Below are 20388 nucleotides of genomic sequence, written 5' to 3' on the forward strand. Positions count from 1 at the left end.
GCTGTGCTAGGGTGGTTGTGGGGTGGGGTGGAGGGGTATGTTGGGGCAGTGGCGGTGGGGTGGGTAGGGCCAGGGGGTTGGGTAGGGCGGAGGGGAGGGGTGGGGTGGGTTGGGTTGGGTTGGGAGTGGGGGTTGAGGCACGGGGAGGGGGTGGTGGGGTGGTTGGGCTGGGGGTGGGGGTTCCTGGGCCCCAGCCAGCCCTGTGACATGTTCCTCTGGGGCAGAGCGGAAGATGAGGCACCGAGGAGAGGGGGCGGTGCTGCCCGAGGAGGAGGAGGACGACGACGATGAAGACAGAAGGGCGTCGGACCTGAGCGGGCAGGGAACGGTGGTGATTGAAGGCGTGGAGTACAGGATCGAGCGTCTGGATGGGAGATCCCAGGAATCCCCAACCTCCGGGTATGTGTACTGCCGTCTGCTCCACTGGCAACCATCCCACGTCCTGTACATATAGCGCTGGCGACCGTCCCGCGTCCTGTACATACAGCGCCGGCGACCGTCCCGCGTCCTGTACATCCAACACCGGCGACCCATCCCACATCCTGTACATCCAACACCGGCGACTGTCCTGTGTCTCCAACACCAGCTACCTTCCCTCCATCCCTCCTCCCCATCTCCTCCCCTCCATTCCTCCACTGCCCTTGCCTGACCTCGCCTCTTCCCACCCGCTCCCTCCTCCCTTCCCTCAACATCTTCACCTCCTCACCCCCACCTCCCTTTCTGCCCCTCACTGCCACCTCCATTCCCTCCACCCGTCACCTCGATCCTCCCTTCCCTCCCCTCATCTCAGCCCCCAGCCCCTCACCCCCCACCTCCTCACTCCCCACCATCTCCTGGCCCCTGCCCTACCCACACCATGTTGCGTCTCCCTATGCTGACTGAGGCTCCCTTCTGTCCCCAGGGGCTCCCGATCTGGTGCTGCGGGGGACCATGGAGCTGTGGCAGGAGACGGGCTCAGCAGTGAAGAACAGCGTCCCAACTCAATGACTGGGTGAGGGGCTGCTCAACTTCCCCGCCATCTCTGTCTTCCCCACGTGTGGCCACGCTCTCTCTGTGTCCTCACAGGCTGTGTGTGTGCGTCTGTCTGTGTCTGTGTCGGTGTGTGTATGCATGTGTGTGCGTGCGCATGTGTGTCTGGTGTGTGTTGGAGTCTGTACGTGTGTGTCTGTTTAAGTTGGTGTGTGCACACGCGCGTACTTGCGTATCTGTGTATGTGCCTGCGCTAGATTAACCAGTGACAGGAGGTGAGGTACAGGAGAGCTGGGCAAGACAGACCCCCCCCCCCCCCCAACAACAGGACAGGACAGACCCCTCCAGGAGAGGACATACCCTCACCCATCCTGTCTGTGACACTGCAGGTAACAGCATGCCTGATCCCGGTGGTACTATTGGAGTGTGGGGAGCCTCTGCCCAACCACACCGTCAGTCAGTCACACACCCTGGTCGTGGTGAAACATTCCTCAGCTCCCCTCCCGTCCTCTGACTAATTCACTCAAATCAAAGCTCTGCTCGGCATCATCTCCGCTGAAGGGAAATGCACGTCCGCTCTGTGACACCGCCATTTAAATCTCCTCCCACCATCTTCCCTTCTGCTCCGAGACCACCCCCTTCCCCTCTCCCCTTCCCTCTCCCTCCCCCCCGCTCCCCCCTCCCCGCTGCCCCTTGCCCCTCTCCCCCTCCCCCTCTCCCTCTCCCCTTCCCCCCTCCTCCCTCTCCCAGTCCCCCCTCCCTCTCCCCCCACCTCCCATCCCCCCCTTCCCCTCTCCATCCGCTGCCCAGAGCCCACCCTGGGACCACCCGCTGCCCAGTGCTGTGCCTCCCACGGCTGGTGACCAGGGCTGTCACAAGATCTCAAGACAAGGGAGCAGAAGCAGGCCATTTGGCCCATCGAGTCTGCTCCAAGGAAAAGGGAAAAAAGAAATGAGAAATGTCCCAGGGCCCGGGGAGTACGAAGAGGGGTAAGGAACCCAGTGCGGGTTCCCAGGGCACCGTCCCCCTCGCTTCCGACCTGGTAATGGATCTTTTCTCACAGCTTGTCCCCGGCATATCCCGAGCCCCCGGCTCCGATCCGGACGGCGAAAGCAGAGCGGCGATATCAGGAAAGGCTGCGGATACAGAGTCCAGAGCTGGCGGTGGGACGGGACAAGGAGTTGTCTCCGGCAGAGAAGCGGGCATTGGAGGCAGAAAAACGGGCCATGTGGAGAGCAGCGAGGTAAGGCTCTGACCCACGGGAGGGCTCAGCAGTGCGGACACTCTGCAGACCAGGCACATCCTCCTGTCACGACACTCTGTGGGACCCCCACACCAGAGCAACTGTCCCCCAGTGAGAGTCAGTGTGTGTGTGGGACCCGTCCCCCAGTGAGAGTCAGTGTGTGTGTGGGACTGTCCCCCAGTGAGGGTCAGTGTGTGTGTGTGGGACCCGTCCCCCAGTGAGGGTCAGTGTGTGTGTGTGGGACCCGTCCCCCAGTGAGGGTCAGTGTGTGTGTGTGTGCGACCCGTCCCCCAGTGAGGGTCAGTGTGTGTGGGACCCATCCCCCAGTGAGGGTCAGTGTGTGTGGGACCTTCCCCCAGTGAGGGTCAGTGTGTGTGGGACCATCCCCCAGTGAGGGTCAGTGTGTGTGGGACCCATCCCCCAGTGAGGGTCAGGGTGTGTGTGTGGGACCCGTCCCCCAGTGAGGGTGAGTGTGTGTGTGTGGGACCGTCCCCCAGTGAGGGTCAGTGTGTGTGGGACCGTCTCCCAGTGAGGGTCAGTGTGTGTGGGACCCATCCCCCAGTGAGGGTCAGGGTGTGTGTGTGGGACCCGTCCCCCAGTGAGGGTGAGTGTGTGTGTGTGGGACCGTCCCCCAGTGAGGGTCAGTGTGTGTGGGACCGTCTCCCAGTGAGGGTCAGTGTGTGTGGGACCATCCCCCGTTGAGGGCGAGTGTGTGGGGAGGGCTGGGACTGTGTGCAGTGTGAGGACCCTCCCGTTCTCCCTCCCTCTGTCCTCACTGTACCTCTCTTACTTCTCACTTCTCTTTGTCTTTGTGCTTTTTTCCTCCTCTCTCTCTCCTCACTGCCTGTGCTCGTGGCTCAGGCACCAAGCCCTCGCGGACGACCTCAAACACTATGAACAAGACCGAGCCCGCCGCCTCTACCAGTCTCGCCAGCGGGCAGCACAGGGCACCGGCTCTGTGGCCAGCCTGAAGCTCCTTCCGCTGGTTAGGCCCGAGCTGCCCTGCAATGACCTCAGGTGTGGAGCCTCCAGCTGCCTGCTGCTTCCTGCATGCTGCATTTCTCCCCACCCATAACGCCCCACTCTCTGCAACTCTGTCCCCTGCACCACAGGCACTGCAACTGCATTCAGGTGTCCCACACACTGGACCGGGCGTGGAGTTAGGGGGGGTGACCCAGACGGCCCACGGAGGGGGAAGAAGGCTCCTAGAGGAGGAACAAGGTGTTGGAAGGGTTCGGGGAGGGTCCCCAAGCTCAGGGCCAGAACCACCAGTGAGGCTGAGAGGGGAATGGGCTTTCATGGAGGTAGCGGAAGGGGGAGAGGGGCCACGTCAGAGGAGGTGATCTGTCATTGGACACCAGTGTCCTGTACCTCAGGAGGGAGACTCGGCCCATCCTGTCCCCAGCCTCTGTCCTGAGCCCACACTGCTTTTGTGGAATCTCCCCTCAGAGCCCTCCATGGGACAGACCTGTGGCCACTGGCTGTTGGGAACCGTTCCTCCACATTACCGACTGAACATCATCAGTAGGAAGGGTGGTGCCGTGATCCAGAGGTCTCGTTAAATGTCCGGAGACCCGAGTTCATATCCCACCATGGCGGTTCCAAACTGACCCTGTGTTGGTGCTCTGGGGGTGTGCCAGGAGCTATGTGATTCAGTACTAGACTGTGAGCTGCTGGCTTCAACCAGTGTCCAGTCCCAGGGCCCAGGTAATCCCTGCCCCACGGAGGGCGGGACAGCTGACCCCTTGCCCAGTGTCTGGGTAATCCCTGCCCCACTGAGGGGACGGGACAGCTGACCCCTCGCACCCAAGAGCCAGATCTGGCCCCAATCCATTGACAGCACAGTCAGATGGTCAGGGAAACACAAACAATGATCAAATTCAAGGCTTCTAAGTTGTATTGAGTAATTGGAAGCATTTACCCAAACCTTCCCCTGACCACATGCCTCCTGTCTGTAGTGTGTGGTCGCTCTCCTGTGGGGCTGACACGTGAATCCATCGGTGGATGGGAGGGAGGTCTCAGTGCAGGACTTGGCGCACCCTGCAGTACGAGGCCAGGCCAGGGGTCGTGGATGGCTGACGGTTCCTTCTGCAGCCGCCTGTTGTCCATCCCCTGCGCATCGGGCACAGTCCTTTTCCCAGGGTTGGGGAATCAACAACGCGAAGGAATAGGCTGAAGGCGAGAGGGTTTAATAGGAACCTGAGGGGCAAATTTTTCACACAGAGGGTGGTCCAAGCTGCCAGTGGAAGTAGTCGAGGCGGGTACTTGGACAGGTACATGGATAGGAAGGGTTTAGAGGGAAATGGGCCAAACCTGGGCAGAGAGAAATAGCTTGGGTGGGGACTCGGTCAGCATGGACCAGTTTGGCCGAAGGGCCTGTTTACGTGCAGTGTGACTCTATCTGTGGCCCACCATGTCCACACTGACGAGTTGGCACCATCTGTACCAATCCCACCTTCCAACACTTGGTCTGGAGCCGTCCATGCCTGGGTCATCAAAGTGTCCATCTGTCAGTGACTCTGCTTCCACCACTCTCTCTGGCGGTCCCAGGTAGTCCCTGCTCTCTGGGTGAAGAAGGTCCCCTCAGATCCCCTCTGAATCTCTTCCCCTTCCTCTAAACCTATGTTCTCTTGTTTTTTTCACCTGATCAGGGGAAAAGTTTCCTGCAGTCGACCCTATCTATACTCATAATCTTATACACCTCAGTCATGTCCCCTCTTAACCTCCTCAGCTCCAGGGAGAACAGACCCAGCCTCTCCAGTCTCTCCTCAGAACTGGAGAGGAGAATGAAACACCCCATGCCAGGCATCCTCTGCACCCTCTCCAACACCCTTACCATAGTGTGGTGACCAGAACTGCACCCAGTGCTCCAGCTGTGGTCTGACCAAAGTTTGACAAAGTTGGAGCATAACCTCCCTGCTCTTGTACTCAGTGCCCTGACCTATGAAGACCAGCATCCACACGCCTTCTGATCCAGCGATCTCGTCCCTCGCCTCCCACAGCAGCCTGTTAAATCTCACCCACCTGTAAGCTCTTTACCTGCACTTCCCCTGCAACTACAAAGTATGTTTCCGATGTGAACACTGATGGGTCGTGTTCACTGAGGATCCACCCGCTGTGTTCTGGCTCCACTCACAGGTTGCTCTCGTTATCCGTAATGGGCCCCGCTCTTTCCCCAGTTATCTTGAATATACTTATGGAATGCCTTCAGATTTTCCTGGATCCTGCCTGCCTGGAATATTTCATGACCCCTCTTTGCTTTCCTGGTTTCCTTTTCATGCGTCTTCCCACCCTATTTCATTACTTATACACCTGACAGGCCTCTCCTGTCATTAGTTCCCTGAACCTGTCCTATGTTTCCTTTTTCCTCTTTATCCAACCCCCGATGTCCAGGGTTCCCTGTACTCCTTACCCCTGCCTTTCCCCCTTACAGGAACTCCCACTGTTTCTCACTGAGCCGATGCAGACAACTAGAAGTAGATGCTCCCCAGTTATACTTTAACAAAATTGGCCTTCCTCCAATGTAAGACCTTTATTTCTGGTCCGTCCCTATCCTTCCAGAACCACGTTGAAACAAACGGAGTTATGGTCGCTGTCTCCAAACTGCTCCCTTACAATACATTCCCCAAGACCAGGTCCAGTAATGCCCCTCCCTCGATGGTCTGTCTATGCAGTGTCAAAAACCTCTCCTGGACACACCTCAAACGTTACACCCCCTCTGAGCCTTTTAAACTGAGGTAATCCCAGAAGGTGTTTGGGAAATTGAAATCCCTATTTCCTATGACCCTATTTTTATCACATCTCTCTGCTGTTTGTGTGTGTATATCTGTTCCTCTATCTCCTATGAACAGTGCACTGCAACCTCCTCTTTTAGCCCCCCCCCCCCCCCCCCCCCCCCCCCCCCCGTCTCATCTGAAAGTTCAGTACCCTGGGACACTGGGTTGTCAGTCCATCCCGTCCCTCAACCTTGTCCCAGTGTTGGCGACAGTCTCTCAGTCCGCATTAATTAGTTTCATTCATCAACCGCACTGGTCAGACTCCTTGCATTAAAGTAAATGCAATTTAGTTCTGTATTGTGTGCCAGTAGCAGTGTAGAACCAGGGAGCACCAGCTCTGAATAAGGGCAAGGCCATGCAGGGCTGATGTGAAGAGACTGAACCTTGGGGATTCACTCACCCATGGGCCGTGAGGCTCGGTGTGCAATTTATGTCCAACAGAGGTCGATGGATTCCTGGACATTTCTAGGATCGGGGGCTGTGGGGGACGGGGCAGGAGGGTGGGGCTGAGGGAGGAGTTGGTGGGGATTTGGGCCCCGTCTGTGGCACTCACATTTGCAGCTTTCCCCTTCGCTGTTACATCCTGTGTTCCCAATTCCTGGTTTGTGGAGCTTTATCAGGTGGTCAGGAAGGTCCGTCTGAGCAATGTCTCCTGAACTGTTGGGTTCCTGCGTCCTCTCTCCCCAGTGCGGAGATCTCCCTGTGGTAACAGCAGCTCCCAGCACACTCAGCAGTATGTGGTGTAGAGACGGTGGTATCACAGCATGTACACTCACACCACACCGGGTACGGTCACTCCCCACGCCGGGTACACTCACACCACACCGGGTACAGTCACTCCCCACGCCGGGTACACTCACACCACACCGGGTACAGTCACTCCCCACGCCGGGTACACTCACACCACACCGGGTACACTCACACCACACCGGGTACACTCACTCCCCACACCGGGTACACTCACTCCCCACACCGGGTACACTCACTCCCCACACCGGGTACGGTCACTCCCCACACCGGGTACACTCACTCCCCACACCGGGTACAGGGGTACGGTCACTCCCCACACCAGGTACAGGGGTACGGTCACCCCCCATGCCTGGTAACCCTGGTGTCACTCTGGAGTGGAACAGACTGGAGTCAGTGTAGAATCAGTGCTCCTCGTGACCACATCTGCTGTGGTTCAGTCCTTCTGTGGTCACAGGACCAGGCCCTGCAGCCTACCACGCTGCGCCAGACTAATTAACTGGCTATTGGTATTGGTTTATTATTGTCACTTGTACAGTGAAAAACTTCTCTTATAAACCGATCATTTCATTACACAGTGCAGTTACATTGGGTCAGTACAGAGTGCATTGATGTAGTACAGGTAAAAACAATGACAGTGCAGAGTGAAGTGTCCCAGCTACAGAGACAGTGCAGTGCAATAAGGTGCAATTAAATGCCAAATTAAACTAATCCCTTCTGCCTGCATAATGCCCATGTCCCTGCATTCTCTGCACATTCGTGTGTCTATCCAAGAACCTCCTAAACACCTCTATCATATTCCAGGCACCCCCCACTCTCTGTGGAAAAAACTTGCCCCGCACATCTCCTTAGAACTTATCCCCCTCACCTTAAGTGCATGCCCTGTAGTATTAGAATGGAGTCTGGTCAGTTCCCAGTGTGACAGTGGGTTTCAGGTCAGTGTGTGGTGTGCAGGCTGGGACTTTGGCGGTCTCTGCACCCACTATACGCTCACCTCCGACTTGAGTGTGTGTGGGACAATTGGCTGTCATTGCTGCCGTCTAACCTGGGCTGCATGGGGAGAGGACATGCATCCTGTGCTTCGGATCGAGTGGATGGGACAGACTGCTGTCCCGGTGCAGGGTGGGCATGGAGTATGGACTTCCCTGCCTCCACAGTGAGGTCTGATTCAGGTCAGACCCTGTCCCAGCTCAGAGTGATACCCTGCAGGTTCCCTGTCCCTCTCTGGGATGCAGGATGCCTGCTGTGGGGAGGGGGCTGCACCAGAGCCTGGAGCTGAGGTTACAGCAATGTGGCAGTGTTGGGGGAGCCCGGTGCTCACCGATAATGGCACCGTGCTGGTGTGTCCACTACTGGCTGTGGACACTGCCCTGGGACAGGCTGTGAGCTGTCCCACACCCACAGTACGTGGGCACCTGTACACCCCCCCGTCCCACACCCACAGTACGTGGGCACCTGTACACCCCCCTGTCCCACACCCACAGTACGTGGGCACCCGTACACCCCCCTCATCCCACCCCACCCCGCGGGACAGGTCCACGGTTCATGGGCACCTTGGGCAGGTGGGCGGACAGACCCTGCGGCTGGGGGAGAGGTGAGCCCACAGCCAGGGGTTGGGGGTCTGTGCCCACCCTTCCCGTGTGTCAGGGACAGAAGGGGCTGAGCTGGGGGGCTGTGCCCATCCCTCCCATGTGTCATTATCCCCTGGTGACCTCCCCTTCGCTCTCTCCCCCCCAGGATGAAGTCTCTGGAACAAGACGCCCTCAAGGCACAGATGGTGATCGCCAAGTCAAAGGAGACCAGGAAACGCAGCCCTCTCGACCACCTCTCTGAGTCACCCTCGCCCGTGGCAACGCCCTCACCCACCCCACTGGAGGGTAGGTAACCCCTCCCCTCACCCTCCACCATACAGTCACAGAGCAATCCAGCACAGATACAGGCCCTTTGGCCCAACCAGTCCATGCTGACCACGGTGCCCACCCAGCTGGTCCCAATTTCCTGCATTCAGCCCATATCCCTCCAGCCCCACCCTCCATGTACCTATCCAAGTGCCTCTTAAATGACACAGTTGTACCTGCCTCACCCACTGCCTCTGGCAGCTCGTTCCATACACTCACCACCCTCTGGGTGAAAAGGTTGCCCCTCAGGTTCCTATTAAATCTCTCCCCTTGCCCTAAACCTATGCCCCCTAGTTTTGGACTCCCCTACCCTGGGGAAAAGACTGTTCCATCCACCTTATCTATGCCTCTCATGATTTTAAACACTTCTATAGGGTTGCCCCTCATTCTCCTACATTCCAAGGAATAAAGACTCAGCCTGGCCAACCTCTCCCTGTAACCCAGGCCCTCGAGTCCTGGCAACATCCTCGTAAATCTTCTCTGCACTCTTTCCAGTTTAACCACGTCTTTCCTGTAGCAGGGTGACCAGAACTGTACACAATGCTCCAAGTGTGGCCTCACCAACGACTTATACAACTGCAACATATTGTCCCAACACCTATACTCAGTGATGAAGGCCAGCGTTCTAAATGCCTTTTTCACCACCCTGTCTACCTGTGATGCCGCTTTCAATGAACTATGCACTTGTACTCCTAGGTCCCTCTGTTCTGTTACACTCCCTAGTGCCCTACCATTCATAATGCAAGTCCTACGCTGGTTTGACTTTCCAAAATGCATCACCTCACACTTATCTGCATTGAAATCCATTCGCCACTCCTCAGCCCACTTCCCTAATTGATCAAGGTCCCCCTGTAATCTACGACAACCTTCTTCACTATCAACAACACTTAATTTCATCTCATCCACAAACTTACTGATCACATCCACATCATTGATATAAATAACACGGGTCCCAACACCAACCCCGGGGCACACCACTAGTCACCGGCCTCCATTCCCAGAAACAACAGCCAACCACCACCCTCTCCCTCCAGTCCCCGAGCCAATTTTTAATCCAGATGGTTGGTAACCCCTCAGCCCTCCACTGGAGGGTAAGTGGACCCTCACTGTGAACCGGACTCCCCCGCCTGAGGTGTGACCTCCATCTCCCTCCTTCACCACATCCCCCCGAATCGTGAACCCTGTCCCCGTTGGGAAGCCCCCTTACCTCTGCTGACCCACGGTTCCTGGTGTAAGCCTCCTGCCCACTGTTTGTGTTTCAGATCACAGCCCTCGCAGTGTGACCTCTCCCGGGAGACTGGTGAGTCAGTCTGTATGTGTGTCTGTGTACTGAGGGTAACTGCTTCCGGTATTGGGTGGTGCACAGGACTCCCCTGTCCCCTCCCCTCAACTCCCCTTCCCCCGTTCCCCACCCCCTCTCTGTTCCCCGCACACTCTCTCTCCCCACACCTTCTCCCCATTCCCCGCACTCTGCCTCTCTCCCTCTCCCCGCTTGTTCCCTCCCGTTCCCCGCGCTCTCCCTCTCCCTGTTCCCCCCTCCCCATTCCCCGCGCTGTCTGCCCTGCCACCCACTGCAGTTTGCTCCCCTTGACCCACACTCTTTCCCCACCTCACCCTGCAGTTTGTTCTCCGTTTCCTGCTTCAGCCTGTGTGTGTGTCTGTCTGCTCCATTCCTTCCCAGGACTCTCTCTTACACTATCCCAGCTCTCTCCCCTTTTCCTGCCAATCCCAAGTGCTGTTGGCCATATGTCCAGGGTTCCCACTAAGATCTCCTCATGTTTAACTTATGCACTTACCTCTTCAGTCCTGTGTACATGTGTGTGTGCGTGCACACATGCCTGGTCAATGCATGCATGTGCCCTTGTGTGTGTGCGCTCTCACACATGTTCTACCATAGAACACGTGTTCTATCATTCCTGGCTGTGCCTGTGTCTGCATATGCCTGTGTTTGTGTGCGGCTGTCTGTGTGTGTACACATGTACATGCGCACTATCCTGTGTGTGCACATGTACATGCACATGGCCCTGTGTGTGCACACATATGTGCACACCTCCATGTGTGCACATGTACATACACAGGGCCCTCTGTGTACACACATACATGCACAACTCCCTGTGTGCACACACATAGGTGCACACTGCCCTGTGTGCATGCATGTACGTGTGCACCTGTATGTGCACAGACATACATGCACACCTCCCTGTGTGTGCACACATACGTGCACACCTCCCTGTGTGTGCTGCCCCGACCGAGTGTTGGTTGTTTCTCTCTCCTGTTCTCACTCCTCTTTACCCTACAGTCCTGGTCAGAAAAGAAGTTTGATTACCGGCAGTTTGCAGCCATCCCATCTTCCAAACCGGTTTACGAGATCCAGGTACCAGCTGCATGCTGCGTGCCTCAGTGCCAGTGTGCTCCCAAGGCCGTGGATGGGGCAGTGCTTCTGTCGGCATGCTGCTGAGGGAGAGCATGCTGGGTGGGCTTGGGCTCAGGGCCTTGCTGTTGTGTTGCTTTATGGGTCCCCCGTGACGTGGCATGTGCTTGTTGGTGTTGTGTTCTAGGGCTCGGCAGCTCAGAAGGTTTGGGTCAGGGTGAGACACTTGGCCGTGACCACATGTTGTGGACAGAGGACGAGCAGCAAAGGCTTCCCATCCTGTTCCCACACCGTCACCCCTGCTGGGCCCTCGAGCCTCTCCCTTCACAGGTTCTGCCCTCAGTCACCTCATTGGGAAACGTGGCATTAGTTCCCAGCTCTGAGCCCCGAACTCCCCACCCTGCGATCACTCTCACCTTCTCTCTGCCACCTTTACCTTCCAGTAAAGGAGATCGATGAAGGGAGAGCTGTGGATGTTCTCTACGTGGATGTTAGTAAGGCGTTTGACAAGGTCCCTCATGGGAGGCTCATCCAGGAGATCAAGATGCATGGGATCCATGGTGACTTGGCCGTCAGGATTCAGAATTGGCTTGCCTGTTGAAGACAGGGGGTAGTGGTCGATGGGACTTATTCTGGCTGGAGGTCTGTGACTCGTGGTGTTCCTCAGGAATCTGTACTGGCACCTCTGCTGTTTGTGATGTATGTAAATGACCTGGATGAAAATCTGGAAGGATGGGTTTGTAAATTGTATTGGTGGTGTTGCGGATAGTGTAGAAGATTGCCAAAGGTTACAGCGGGATACAGATCAGTTGCAGGTATGGGCAGAGAAATGGCAAATGGAGTTTGGCAGGACCCTTAACAGTGTTGATGTATAGAGGGATCCTGGGGTCCAAGTCCATAGCTCCCTGAAAGTGGCTGCACAGGTTGATAGGGTGGTGAAGAGGGCATATGGCATGCTTGTCTTTATTAGTGGAGGCACTGAGTTCAAGACTCAGGAAGTTATGTTGCAGCTTTATAAAACTCTGGTTAGGCCGCATCTGGAGTATTGCATTCAATTCAGGTTACCCCATTATAGGAAGGATGTGGAGGCTTTGGAGAGGGTGCAGAAGAGGTTTACCAGGATGCAGCCTGGATTAGAGGGCATATGCTATAAGAAGAGGTTGGACAAACTTGGGCTGTTTTCTCTGGAGCTCCGGAGGCTGAGGGGAGACCTGATAGAAGATTATGAGAGGCATAGACAGAGTAGACAGCCAGTATCTTTTTCCCCAGGGTTGAAATGTCTAATACTAGAGGGCATGGATTTAAGGTGAGAGGGGGAAAGTTCAAAGGAGATGTGTGGGGCAAGTTTTTTACACAGAGAGCAGTGGGTGCTTAGAATGTGCTGCCTGGAGTGGTGGTGGAGGCAGATACAATAGAGGCGTTTAAGAGGCTCTTAGATAGACACATGAATGTGCAAGGAATGGAGACGTGGACCTTGTGTGGGCAGAAGGGATTAGTTTAGTTAAGCATTGAATTACTAGTTTAATTAGTTTGGCACAACATGGTGGGCCGAAGGGCCTGTTCCTGTGCTGTACTGTTGTATGTTCTCAACCCAGCATCAAACATGGTCCAGCTGTGCTCATCAATGAGAAGGTAAAGGAAGTGTTCAGTGGGAGTGACCAAAGAAAGGAGCCTTACAGCTGGGAGACCCGATGATCTGTATCCCAGGGTCTTGAAGGAGGTGGCCACGAAGGTAGTGGGTTCAACACTCAATCTGCAGGAGGAACTCGGTGGGTCAAGCAGCATCTGTGGGGGAAAGGAGTTGTCAGTAATTCAGGACGAAGCCCTGCATCAGGACGGTCATTGCTCTCCACACAGATGCTGCTCAACCCGCTGAGATGCTGCGGCAGGTTGCTGATTGCTCCGGATCACAGTATCTGTGTGTCTCCAAGGTACTGGGGTCATTGGATTAAACCTTCCAACATCCCGTGGATTCTACAACTGTTCCCAGTTTGGAAGGTGCAGATGTAACCTCATGAGTTCAGGAAGGAGGTGGAGAGAATGGAATTGTAACCTGTTGCAGAAGACGTATTGGTGAAGAAATGGTAACGAGAGTTGGAAGGTAGTAAAAGCCTTGGTCAGAGTCGGCCTGGAGTTCAGATATCATGGTTTATCGATCGGTTTCAACTGGCAGAATAAGTAGGGGTAACCACTGGATGAGCTGCTTCTGGAATTTCACAAGCCCTTGAAAAGAATACACACAGGAGATGCTGAAATGTAACAGGAAGCACGTTGCTGGGGTGGGTTGAGAATTGGTTAATGGACAGGAGGGGACGGCTCACTGTTGTTGGGAGGCTGTGACCAGTGGGTGAGAGCATCACCTGTAATATATCCAGCTTCACTGTGTGGCAATCAGGAGTGTGTTGAGAGGCTTCAGGGGAAGGGAACAGGCAAAGACCTGGCAGATGGAACATGTGGAGAAACGTGAGGGAGGAGAAACAGAAAGAGAGAATGTTCTATTTAAATGGCGAGAGATTGAAATGTCCTTGTGTTCAGGGGGCCCTGGGTGTGAGTTAACCAGTGAGTTCAGCAAACAGTTGGTGGCCTTCATTGCAAGAAGAGTTTGAGAATTAAACTGGTAATGGTGTATTCATGTTTGTAAGGTGCTGGTGAGACCTCATCTGGAATGTTGTGTACTGATCTGCTCTCCAACCTAAGGCTGGATAGTCAGTCTTTCCTAGGATAGGGGGTCCGGGATGAGAGGGCACAGGTTTAAGTTGAGAGGGGAAAGATTTAAAGTAGCTCTGAGGGGTGTTTTTCACACAGGGTGCTGGGTATCTGCAATGAGCTGCCAGAGGAGGTGGTAGAGACCGGTACAATTACAACTTTTAACAGACATTTGGAAGGGTTCTTAGATGGGAAGGTCGTAGAAGGTAAATGAGATTAGCGTGGATAGAAGTAACAGCATGGAGGAGATGGGCTGAAGGGCCTGTTTCTGTGCTGTACAGCTGTATGAAACCTTGGCCTCCTCCCTCCCACCAGCTCTCATTGACCAGTCCTTACAGATGCTGCACCATTATTCACCATCACACCCCTCGCTGTCCCAGGATGTCCTTAAGCCCGACAGCCACCCTGGATCTTGGCACTGACCTCAGGGGCACTCCGGACCTTATCCCTGGCTTTGCTGCTGGGCTCCTCTGTGTCTCACTTCTGCAGGGACATTTCTCCGAACCTTTTACCAAGTGCTCACACACGACCTAACCTCTCGTTCCATAGCTCCGTGCACATCTTCTCTGCTGTTTGGGATGTTAAAGGCATTCTATAAATGCATGTTGTTGTGGGGAGTCCCAGTGAAACTGCTATAGAGGTGACACAGTACGAACCCACCGCATGTCCGGCAGCAGTGAGTGGGGAACCAGCGAGGTGCAGTTACACAAGGAGCGGTGGGAAGGGCTCAGTGTGGAGGTTAAACAGTGACCCAGAGCAGTGGGCAAAGCACTCCGACTCCAAGCACACACTGGGTGTCAGGCAGCAGCTCACAGGGACACTCACTGCAGGGATGTCTGCCGAGGACAGGGCACACTGAACCTGACAGACCATCAAGACTGGATCTGCAGTGGTGAATTAACGGAGTTGCGATACTGTGGGAGGGGCAGTACTGAGGGAGGGTCACACATTGAATCTTTCAGACAAGATTCAGATAGACTGATCATTGAAGCTGGGACCTCCCGATGTCTCCACACCTTCAGCAGACAACACGTCCCACTCGTAACATTCAGTGAGGGCGGTGGCTGTGGGTCTGAGTATTTCAGGTGGTACTGAGTGGTGCCTGTTCCTCTGGGCAGGTGGTGGGATTGAGACCTCACCCTGAGGGGGTGGGCAGGTGGTCCCCACACCCTGAGGGGATGGGCAGGTGGTCCATGAGCAGCTCACTAACTCCATGTCTCTCCCCTGCAGTCACCAGATCTCCTGGAGGATGGGACATGCATCACTGATGTCAGTGCCTCAGGTGAGGGGGGTTCGTGGGTGGGTGGGTGGGGGGGAATCACTGGCAGTGTGTACAGTTCAGGTACACTGTCGGCATAGAGACTGAGGCAACAGATCCCTCGATACCCCCCTCCTCCGTCACCCCTCCCTCCCCATCACCCCTCCCTGTCAACCCCCTCCCCGTCACCCCCTCATCACACCCCCTCCCCATCCCCTCCCACCCCTCGACCCCCATCACCCTCCCCATCATCCACCCCTCCCCCAACACCCTCTCACCCTCTCCCTGTCCATCTCCTTGCCCCAGCACATCCCCGCCCCCCAGTGTTGCTCCCTGGGCTCCCTATCCCCCCCCCACCCTGCTTGGTGCTGTGGGGAGCCCCACCCCCCTCCCTCCGGGTTCTGTCAACACTCACTACCTGTTCTCCTCCAGCAGAGTGGCTGTGTTAAGGAGCTGCCGATTACTGGGAGGGTGTGTGTCTGCCTCCGTGTGTGTGCGCGTCTGTGTCTGTGTGTGCATCTGTGTCTGTGTGTGTGTCTGTGTGTGCGTCTGTGTGTGTATGCACGTCTGTGTGTGTGTGTGATGTACGTCTGTGTGCACGTGCGTCTGTGTATGCGCGTCTGCGTGTGTGTGTGCGCGTCTGCGTGCACGTGTATCTGTGTGTGTATGCACGTGTGTGTGTGTGTGTCTGTGTGCGCGCGTGTGTGTGTGCGTCTGTGTGTGTGTACATGGAGCTGTGGTGTGGGGAGAGAACTTGCCCAGTTCTCAACATCTGGACATATAGCCTATGAACTCACACACCCCTCCCCGTCTGCGACCCCCTGCACCCCTCCCCCTGACCCCCTGCACCCCTCCCCGTCTGTGACCCCTGCACCCCTCCCCGTCTGTGACCCCTGCACCCCTCCCTCTGTGACCCCTGCACCCCTCCCCGTCTGTGACCCCCTGCACCCCTCCCTGCAACACCGTGCACCCCTCCCTCTGACCCCTGCACCCCTCTCTGTCTCTGTAACCCTCCCCCCCAGCCCTACACTGTCTCTGCGACCCCTCCTTCATCCCTATCACTCTAACGTCCAGCCCCTGTCCCCGTCCCCACCCCTTGCCTTCCTGTATCTGCCCTCCTCAGGACACCACTGTGGGGATGTGACGCTGCCCCATCAGCCTGTGGGTCTGCAGTCCCCTATGTCCCAACCACCAGTGCTCAGGAGCTGCTGGGCATGAGTTACAGCTTGTGGGTTCTTGCGGTGTGGAAGGAGCCAGCACCCTTGTCGACATAACTTCAGCTAATTGCTTAACCCTTCAACTAATGAATATGTGGAAGTGTTTGGTGATGTGTTGAACAGGTTAACCCCGTGTGGTTTAACTGTTACTGTGGGAGCTAGAACCTGTGCTGGGACCTCGACCCATAGGTGGGATGGAGACAGGGAGGGGGACAGGGAGTGGGAGAGGGAGCGGGAGGGGGACGGTGTGCGGGAGAGGGACAGGGTGTGAGTCTGGACCCAGGACGGGAGCGGGATGGGGGCACGGAGTGGGAGGGGGTCAGGGTGTGACTCTGGACCCAGGACAGGGGAGCGGAAGGGGGGCACGGAGTGGGAGGGGGTCAAGGTGTGACTCTGGACCCAGGACAGGGGAGCGGGAGGGGGGCACGGAGTGGGAGGGAGTCAGGGTGTGACTCTGGACCCAGGACGGGAGCGGGAGGGGGGCACGGAGTGGGAGGGGGTCAGGGTGTGACTCTGGGCCCGGGACAGGGGAGCGGGAGGGGGGCACGGAGTGGGAGGGGGTCAGGGTGTGACTCTGGACCCAGGACAGGGGAGCAGGAGGGGGGCACGGAGTGGGAGGGGGTCAGGGTGTGACTCTGGGCCCGGGACAGGGGAGCGGGAGGGGGGCACGGAGTGGGAGGGGGTCAGGGTGTGACTCTGGGACTGGGACAGGGACTGGGCTCCCACAACAGACCACTGGAACCAATCATACAGCAGTGGCACTGCCCCAGGACCTCAGGGCATGTCAGGCCTCCTGTACCCCCTGACCGGACCCTCCTCCCCCCCCTCCTCCCCTCCTCACCAGAACCCCCCCCAGGAGGACACAGTGTCTCTACAGCTGACCATGGAGCTGACTGTGGCTCCTATCTCCCCAGGTGCCCGCCTTGCTGAGGATGGAGAGGACACAGAGTGCCCGGCTGTGCCGACCCTGCTGGCACTGGGCACCCTCAGCACCTACAGCCAGAAGCGTCCAGTAGCGCCCCACCCACGGACGGCGGAGACCACGGCCCCCACGTGAGCCGCAGCCCCTGCCGAGGACACGCTCCCACACTGCACATCTTACAGACTCTTCTTTCCTGTCTTAGCTGAATCGGATATTAATTTCTGGCAGAGACTAATCCCGTAGGATTTTGTACGGTTTTTAATGAGCAGGTGGGTGGGGGGGGGTGGGCTGGGAGGGGTTAGAGGCCCAGAGGTCACCTGGTAGTTGGTCCTGGGCTACAGGTGTCCCTCGGACTGTCCGGGCTGTGGCCCCGGGACCTTGTAGTGGTGGCATGTCCGGTGTCTGGGCTGTAGTGCGGAGAGGCACGGCACAGGGGGTCCCAGCTCCTGCCTTGGGCTCATGGGGAGGGGAGGGGCAGGCCTGAACATCCACTCCCAGTAGCCGGGCCCAGTGGACGGCTGGGCTCGGTCCCTGGTGTCTTACTCCAGCGCTGGGGGACACCCGTCACCTGAGCTGGGGGCTGCTGGTATGGCTGAGTCGGGGGTCCCAGAGGTCACCGGGCAACCCCCCCCAGCTAATCGTGGTCGGGGAATTCAGGGTGGGGGTGGGGGAGGCTTCCATTAGAGGATCTGTGGGACTCCTGGTCACTGTATCCCCCCCGTGTGGGATGGTAGGGGACAGTGGGACCCCTGGTCACTGTATTCCCCCGTGTGGGATGGTGAGGGTCAGTGGGACCCCTGGTGACTGTATCCACTCCCCCCCCCCCCCCACCCTGAGGGATGGGTGAGGGGCAGTTAGATCCTGCCTCACCCCAGTAGGGACAGGGGCCCCTCCCCATGAGCGTTGGCAGGGTGTGTGGGACGATTGGGCTGAGTGCTGATTGCTTTATGTAGAGACCCTGACTCGGATGTGTGTAGGTTTGTTTGTGCTGCTAACGGGGTGATTTGTTAGAGATGATCTGTGAAGGAGTTTTCAGCCGACAGCGCTCAGGGCCGTCTGAAAATGTCCCTCCACTGGCTTTGATTTTAAGTTGTGACGAGGAGTTTTGTGGGAATCAGTGATCCCTGGGGCAGCAGCCAGCCCCAGTCACTACACTAAAGGCAGCAGCTTCCTGCTGCTTCTGGGGCTGACAGCTCACCTCACACTGGAACTAATGACTTTGTACAACCAAAGACCTATATTTTGTTCTCCAGGGTTCATTAAAGGTTACTTTCATTTTACAAATGGCCCTGATGTTCCAACCTTTCTTGCCGAGACTGACAGCCCTCTTCACATCTAAACCACGTCAGGGGCGGGGCTTCCATCCTTAACCAGTCCCTCAGGGTGCAGTCCGCCCAGCCCATAGACAGAGGAGTCCAATGTGGGACCCCCAGACTCTACGGTGGAGGGAGCTCGCTGCGTCTGACCTCCGTATGTGTCCGTCAGGGAGACGGGAAGCCTCACCGGATTCAGGACCTCCGTGGGATGCGGATGGGTATCACCAGCTGCAGTGCTACAGGGAGGCTGAGGATTTCTGGGAATTGTTTACCGTGACATGGAGTGGGGCACATGTTGTGACAATCTCGCCAACCTCCCATAGCAGCCTGCGGTACACAGAGAGATATGGCACGGAAACAGGCCCTTCGGCCCATCAAGTCCGCACCAACCATCCACCAGGATGTGGATGCGCTGGACAAAGCACAGAGGAGATTCATCAGGGTGTTGCCCAGATTTCACCTCCTTAGTGCAAAAAATTTAGATGGGGCAGAATTTGTTAGGTGTGTCTAGGAAGGATTCCTGACACAGTATGTAAACAGGCCAACGAGAGGAGAGGCCATGCTGGATCTGGTACTAGGCTATGAACCTGGTCAGGTGACACCTCTTTTTATTATATAAACCTTTATTAACTAAAAGCACTAGAAAAAAGGATAACCAGTGTCAATACACTACAACAGAAGAGAAGAAACAAACTAAGCAGCTACAGAACTACGGTAAAAGAATGCTATCTGAACACACACAACACAACAGCAGCTAACACAACACACAGCACTTCAAATAAGAATCACATTTTCACCATCCACAACACACACGATCCCCTGAGGGGCCCGCCGAGCGCAGAACTCAACCAGGATGCCCGCGGAAACCGCGTACTCCAAGGACACCCACACATGCACATAAGCATGGAAGACGGGCAGGCAGGCGGACCAGCCGGAGGTGACAGACCTCTCGGTGGATGAACATTTTGGAGATAGTGACCATAACTCCCTGACCTTTAGCATAGCCATGGACAAGGATAGGAGCATATGATATGGGAAAGTATTTAATTGGGGGAGGGCTAATTACAATGCTGTTAGGCAGGAACTTGGGAGCATAAATTGGGAACACATGTTCTCAGGCAAATGCACAGAAGAAATGTGGAGGTTGTTTAGGGAACACTTCCATGGGGTTCTGGATAGGTCTGTCCCACTGAGACACGGAAAGAATGGTAGGGTGAAGGAAGAGAGGTGAAACATTTATTCAGGATGAAGAATCAGAATCAGGTTTATTATCACTGACAGACGTCGTGAAATGTGTTGTTCTGCGGCAGCACAGTGCAAGACATAAAATTACTGTAAGTTACAAAAATAAGTAAACAGTGCAAAAGAGGAATAACGAGGTAGTGTTCATGGGCTGTTCAGAAATCTGATGGCAGAGGAGAAGAAGCTGTTCCTGAATCGTTGAGTGTGGGTCTTCAGGCTCTTGTACCTCCTCCCCGATGGTAGTAACGAGAAGAGGGCATGTCCTGGGTGGTGAGGGTCCTTGGTGATGGATGTGCCTTCTTGAGGCACAAGAAAAACATAAATTATACGGGAAACTCAGAACAAAAAGTCCATTGCTGTGCAAAGTGGTGGTTAGTTGTGAGGAGAGATTGGCTGCACTTCTTTTCCCTAGAGTGTCGAAGGCTGAGGGGTCATGTGATAGAGGTATGTAAGATAATGAGAGGCATAGATAGAGCAGACAGTGAAAATCTTTTTCCCAGGTGAGGGGTATCAAGAACAAGAGGGCAGAGGATTAAGGTGAGAGGGAGGAGTTTGAACAGGGATCTGAGGGGTAAGTTTTTTACAGAGTGGTTGATATCTGATGACCAGGGGAGGTGGGGTGGAATCAGATGCAGTCACTTTCTTTAACTTAAAATTTACCCCTGAGATCCCCTTTAAGAATCCTCTCTCTCACCCTAGTTTTCGAGTCACAGAGTCATACAG

The 20388-nt window shown here is 55.9% G+C and overlaps 1 protein-coding gene across 1 annotated transcript in view; it reads left to right on the forward strand.

Moving 5' to 3' along the window:
• scrib (scribble planar cell polarity protein) overlaps positions 1 to 18395 on the forward strand; it is a 138698-nt gene extending 120303 nt beyond the window's left edge. The window contains exons 35-43 of the mRNA XM_052016028.1: positions 225 to 399; positions 902 to 991; positions 2033 to 2212; positions 3074 to 3229; positions 8473 to 8612; positions 9896 to 9933; positions 10933 to 11007; positions 14941 to 14992; positions 17100 to 18395. Coding sequence (XP_051871988.1) covers positions 225 to 399; positions 902 to 991; positions 2033 to 2212; positions 3074 to 3229; positions 8473 to 8612; positions 9896 to 9933; positions 10933 to 11007; positions 14941 to 14992; positions 17100 to 17242 — 1049 coding nt within the window. The 3' untranslated portion in view covers positions 17243 to 18395. The remainder of the gene's footprint in view (positions 1 to 224; positions 400 to 901; positions 992 to 2032; positions 2213 to 3073; positions 3230 to 8472; positions 8613 to 9895; positions 9934 to 10932; positions 11008 to 14940; positions 14993 to 17099) is intronic.
• Positions 18396 to 20388: the final 1993 nt, after the last annotated feature.

This window comes from Pristis pectinata, chromosome 5, assembly GCF_009764475.1.
Source record: "Pristis pectinata isolate sPriPec2 chromosome 5, sPriPec2.1.pri, whole genome shotgun sequence".
Lineage (NCBI taxonomy): Eukaryota > Metazoa > Chordata > Chondrichthyes > Rhinopristiformes > Pristidae > Pristis > Pristis pectinata.